General features: G+C 39.8%; 1 protein-coding gene across 1 annotated transcript; it reads left to right on the forward strand.

Moving 5' to 3' along the window:
* Window positions 1–2,813: 2,813 nt before the first annotated feature.
* LOC149821372 (transcription factor PCL1-like) lies at window positions 2,814–4,387 on the forward strand. Its single transcript, XM_089982184.1, has 2 exons — window positions 2,814–2,946; window positions 3,035–4,387. Exon 2 carries the CDS (start codon window positions 3,206–3,208, stop codon window positions 4,214–4,216), a length of 1,011 nt encoding a protein of 336 aa, XP_089838310.1. The 5' UTR covers window positions 2,814–2,946; window positions 3,035–3,205; the 3' UTR covers window positions 4,217–4,387.
* Window positions 4,388–5,404: the final 1,017 nt, after the last annotated feature.

Raw genomic sequence — 5,404 nt, forward strand, 5'->3', positions numbered from 1 at the left:
TGATATTTATATTTCTAAAAGTATTTATCTTGAAAACCCTTGAGATTTTTATTTTTAAATGTGTTTTATTTATATTTTTTTATAAATTTTTTCAATTTATTTTTTATTTTCATGATTTTACCAAAAAAATAAGAGATTCAAAATCTCCCTTTTTTTTTTTCCTGCCAAGATTTTTATCGTTTTTAACTTTTTGGCACTATGCTCCACAATCCATTTCCCTTGGTAGTTGTCCACAGCTTTGTATAGTGTCCACAGTTATTGTATATAAAAAGCTAAATTTAAGCTTTATATCCTCACAAGGTTTGTAGCAAGTTGGATAAAGGAGATTAAAAATTCATGAAAAAAAAACACCCCTCGACTGGTTCTTTTGAGGAAGATGTATAAACCATTGTAATACTTTTTATATTGTGTAATGAAATCTGATAGGGGTTAGCCTAACCCCAGCTTGCCTTTTTAAAAAAAAAAGGTGTGCTCATCAAATACCTCTTTTTCAAAACAAGCGGACCAGCTGGTGGTTTTGGGATCCCCTGTGGGCCTGCTTGTACCTCTTTTTCTGAGTACGACAGTGTTACATAGTCATTTGTTAATGATCTAAATAATAAAAAAATAATGGCAACAAATCCAATTTCAGATGCAATGTGATTGCACAAATGTTTGTGCATTAACCACTTGATCACCCTCCATCCTGAGGACAGGCCTGTCAGTTGTGAGGCCAAAGGCCTGATGGAGGGCAATCAGGTGCTTAATGCACAAATTTTGTGCCATGTGATTGCACCGGACTCATTTAAAAATCAGGTATAAACAACCTTAAAAAAAAAAAATCAGTGGCTAACCTTTTTAGCTCATGTATTTAAAGAACTCTTTGCTTTCTTTTTTTCCTAAAGTGCAAATTTTCTAATCATTTCAGAATCTTTTTTCACTTATTATAACCTTTTTACTGCCCACCATAAGATTGGATAGTTTTTTGTTGTGGCACTTCCAAATAAAGAAGATTTGAATTGTGTGGACTGAGCTCGTACACCAAGGCAATATTTTTTCCCTTATACCCTTGATGGAAGCAGATTTGTAGGGTGTCCAACAGTAATTTTGTATTTGCCAAAAGAGTGCTCCAAAGCCTCCTCACGTCTGTTCAACTCTTTAACGATGTATATTGGCAGCACTCAAACCCAATGGGTTTTTTTTTATGAGACTTGCTGGGCCACTCTGTGCACCTACTTTAGGAGATGGTCAACTTTTTTATTTTTTCATGCCAAACCGGAAAACCACCCTCAAGATCAAGGACGTTGTCGTTGTCGTTGTCGTTGTCGTTGTCGTTGCCGTTGTCGTTGCCGTTGCCGTAAACCTGTGGCACACCCCTTGCCCCTAGAAAGTCGACCGGTTTGGCTTTATGCCAGAGCGGATCGAACGCCTATAGGAGCCAAAACAGCCAAGGCTGGCTCCAACTATGCTAACCCTTTAGGGGCAAGTTAAAAAAGATCACGTATGGCTTGGACTAGTCCTAGGTACACTAGGACTGTGCCAGACTTAGTTGGGTGCATTCACTTACACTAAACCTTCAAACCAAACAAATCTAACCCAATCATTCAAACAATCTGTAAATCTTTCTAGGCGTGTGGAGGGTTTTGATCATTTTGTTTGGGGGGGAATAGTTTCTCATCATATTGCAGCCGGCACGCCTCAAATGAGTTGAGCTGAGCGATACCAGAATTGAACAGCAGAAATGAACTTTTGGGTTTGGCTTGAATTGTCTACTTTCAGCTCTTTGAAAGACCTGAGTGTGGACCCTGTCTGGCTGAAAGCTCGGACAGACTAAACTTTTTAACTCTACATATGGGATAGAACATTTTGGTCTCTTTAGGAGTAGTTCTATGGCGTTTCTTGAGGAAGGGTGTCCTTAAAACTGGATGAAGGTCAAAACATCAGAGGATCAGATTGACATAAAATATCTCCAATTCTGCAGATCTTGAACTTTGTACATGGTGATGCTCTGATGTTTTGAAATGCCCAGGTCCAAACATATTAGATTCTGAACATCCACCTTGGCAAACTGTTTGTGAAAGAAGGAAAACGGTGGTTCACAAAGTTGCAAACTCATAGTCACAAATATCGCAGCGCCAGATTTTAAAAAACCTATACTATAAAAAAAAAGTGATATTTTCAAAATATTGCCTATTTTGAAAATATCGCAGTTTATAGCGAGGATATCGCATTCTTAACATGATATTTGTATTTTTTGTATTTAAATGTTTTCACTTATATTTGTCATATATTTTAAATTTTATATAACCGATATTTTTCCCAAACTCTTTTCTAAAAAAACAAATCTTTTAATTTATTGCAAGATTTTCTTTTTCTGAGAAAATCCTCATAACGAGATTTGTGACTATGTCACAAGTCACAACTGAAAGATTCTACAAATGGATAATATTTTGAACCAGAAACTCTGCAATACTCTACAAAAAAAAATCAGAAACTCTGTAGAAGAAGGGGTCACAATGCAATTGCAGAAAAGGGTATCCTGCTAGTTAGTTTTCATGGGTTGATCTGGGTGAAACTGTTAAATAAATGAGGGGTTGAATTGCTAAAAATCCAAAGAACGTAAAAAATAGCAAAAACAGTGAAAAAGGGAATCAAATATATAAGTGTCAGGCTTCCACGTGGACACTTGGACCGGGTTGCGTGGCATTGTGATGCACTTTTTCAGCAGTAACTAGAAGCGTTAAATCTAGTAACTAGAAGCGTTAAATCTAAGATAGAATCTGCCCCTCAAGATATTTCCACGCCCCCAACAATTCTCTCTCTCTCTCTCTCTCTCTCTCTCTCTCTCTCTCTCTCTCTTTGCATCTGCTCATCAGATGAAAATCGGTTCTGATTATATGGTTTTCCTTGTTCTTGAGTCTGAAGAAGACCATCTTGCTTTTGCCTAGTTTTTGTGGCAGATTTGAGGTATGTAGAGACGTTTGTCATGGTTTTCTTTGATTTTTATGATGTGATTCCAGGAAGAAGGATTAACTTTGTTTTGGGAATTTGGTAGATGGGTTTTGAGCAATATAAGGAAGGAGTTATGTCGTTGATTATGTTAGGCGAAATTGGGTTGTTTCCACCATGTTAGTAACTTTTGAATGAGGAGGGAAGAGCCCTAGTTATTGAATTTTGGTTGGTGTCGGATAGAGGCGTGGTTGGTGGTGGTGATTCTGGTTCCTGAATGGGGGAAGACGACGAGATGGCGGATTTTGATGCGGCGGAGGAGAGGGTGGCGGAGTGGGAGGATGGGTTGCCGTGCTTGGAGGATTTGACGCCTCTTTCGCAGATGCTGATCCCGCCGGAGCTCGCCTCGGCGTTCAGCATCACGCCGGAGCCTTGTCGGAATGCGGTGGATGTGAACCGTGCTTTGCAGGATACTGTTGCGAAACTCCGGCGCCAGGCCGGGATGGGGGCGTCCGCGAACAATTTGAAATCGCTTCCTTCGTTGTCGATGTGTAATGGTAATGGTTCATTTGTTCCCGAAGTCGAGGATGGTGGGAGTGGTGGTGACCCCTATTCCCTTAGAGAGGATGGTGAAAGCAGGAAACGCCGGAGCTTTTCAGACATGGATACCAGGGAGGCAGATTCAGGGTTGAGGCCTGAGAATTGGAACGGCGATCAGTCGGCCCGAACGTTGAAGAGGCCACGGTTGGTGTGGACTCCCCAGCTGCACAAGAGATTTGTTGATGTCGTCAGTTATTTGGGTATGAAGAATGCGGTGCCGAAGACGATTATGCAACTGATGAATGTGGAGGGATTGTCAAGAGAGAACGTGGCGAGCCACCTTCAAAAGTATCGGTTGTATCTCAAGAGGATGCAGGGCTTCTCCAACGAAGGGCCATCCTCTTCTGATCAGATCTTTGCTTCAACCCCTGTGCCAACCAATCTTGCAGGTCCATCTTTCATGGCTGGTCATCACGAAGAATCGTCAGGACATATTCCAATACCGGTGCCTTATGTTGCACCTTTCGTCTCAATGCCTGTTGTTGGGGTAACACATGGCCATGGCCCTCTGCCAATGCCTGTAGGTGCCCCCGGTGCGTTTAATATGTTTGAAGCACCCCCCTATAACGGATATACTAGAAATCTTGTTCCACAGAGGATGTCATCTGGGGATCTGCATAGAGATTGGTCATGTAACAAGTTCGAATCCGTTATGCGATATCCTCATGTTACTCCTAACAATAAATGAAAAAAAATATTTGGCCCACCTTTTTTCATTTCATTATCCAATACTTGTTTCATTTCTTGGTGGATGTTCTTGGTGTGACCTCCATTGATATTTGAAGGTGTAACAGCAAATTTTCAATATGGATCCTTTGTAATGATTCTTATTGCATCGAATAAAGTTCATGTTAAATGACCCCCACATTCCAAGTTAATGCTGTCTATTGCAGTCTGTTGTAGCCTTATCTCTTTATCCTTTATGAATATCAGAAATTTGTAGATGTTGACTATTTTTCAGTGGTTTTTGCCATGCATCTTTATCTCATATTCCCGTTATTCAAAATGGTTTTGTATGGGCTTATGGTGCAGGACCTATCCATGGGGCCATTTATTCTAGTACTGCTCGTGCTCAAGTAATACCTTTAACTTGTCTGCTAGCTTAGCGAGTTCCCCGTTTGTGTTGCAAAGCTGGCAGAAACCTAAGATCTTTCTCAAGGTATAATTGTAGTCCATCCTGGCTCAGGAAAAAATTGACCTTCTTCTTTTCGGAAGACTCCTGTTTATGTAGTAGTATGAGCCTTAAGAACATTTTTTTGTGTTCCCAATTTCTAGTAATGTCTTGTTTTTTATGATGAATAATTAGTTAAAACATGTTTGGGTGGACAAGGTACTGGTATTACTAAGCTGAATTTGAATATCTATGAGTTCACCATTTCAAGCCCGGTTGGAATCACTTTCACTATTGCACAATTTCATTTGGTATTTCTTCACCATGATCTGCTGTTTTTCTCGCTCCACCCCCGACCCCCCCCCCCCCCCCCCCCCCCCTCTAACTTTAGACATCAATGGCAAGCTGAGTTCTTTGAGTGTGTTTTGGTTAGTTTTAGTTGTGCTTAGAACCGTTGCAATCTTAGGAGAAAATGTTTTTTTCTTGTGAATCTTATCTTGTCCTACATGAAATCATTCAGACGGTAGATATTTGTGATGAGGAAGCCAAAGACTCAATGCTGAGTTGTGACTCATGAATTTCTATATGGATACTAATCATAATTCTTGGAGTTATCTGTTGGAGAAGAAGAAAAGTTAATGAGATATATGGATATGATTTATAATTCTTGGAGTTATCTGTTAGGGAAGAAAAAGAAGAAAAGGTAACAAGAATGAATTTGTTTTTTTGTAAGTAATTTTACTTAAAAATATTAAGGATTATAGG

Source organism: Nuphar pumila, chromosome 12 (assembly GCF_984573655.1).
Source record: "Nuphar pumila chromosome 12, dmNupPumi1.hap1.1, whole genome shotgun sequence".
Taxonomy (NCBI): domain Eukaryota; kingdom Viridiplantae; phylum Streptophyta; class Magnoliopsida; order Nymphaeales; family Nymphaeaceae; genus Nuphar; species Nuphar pumila.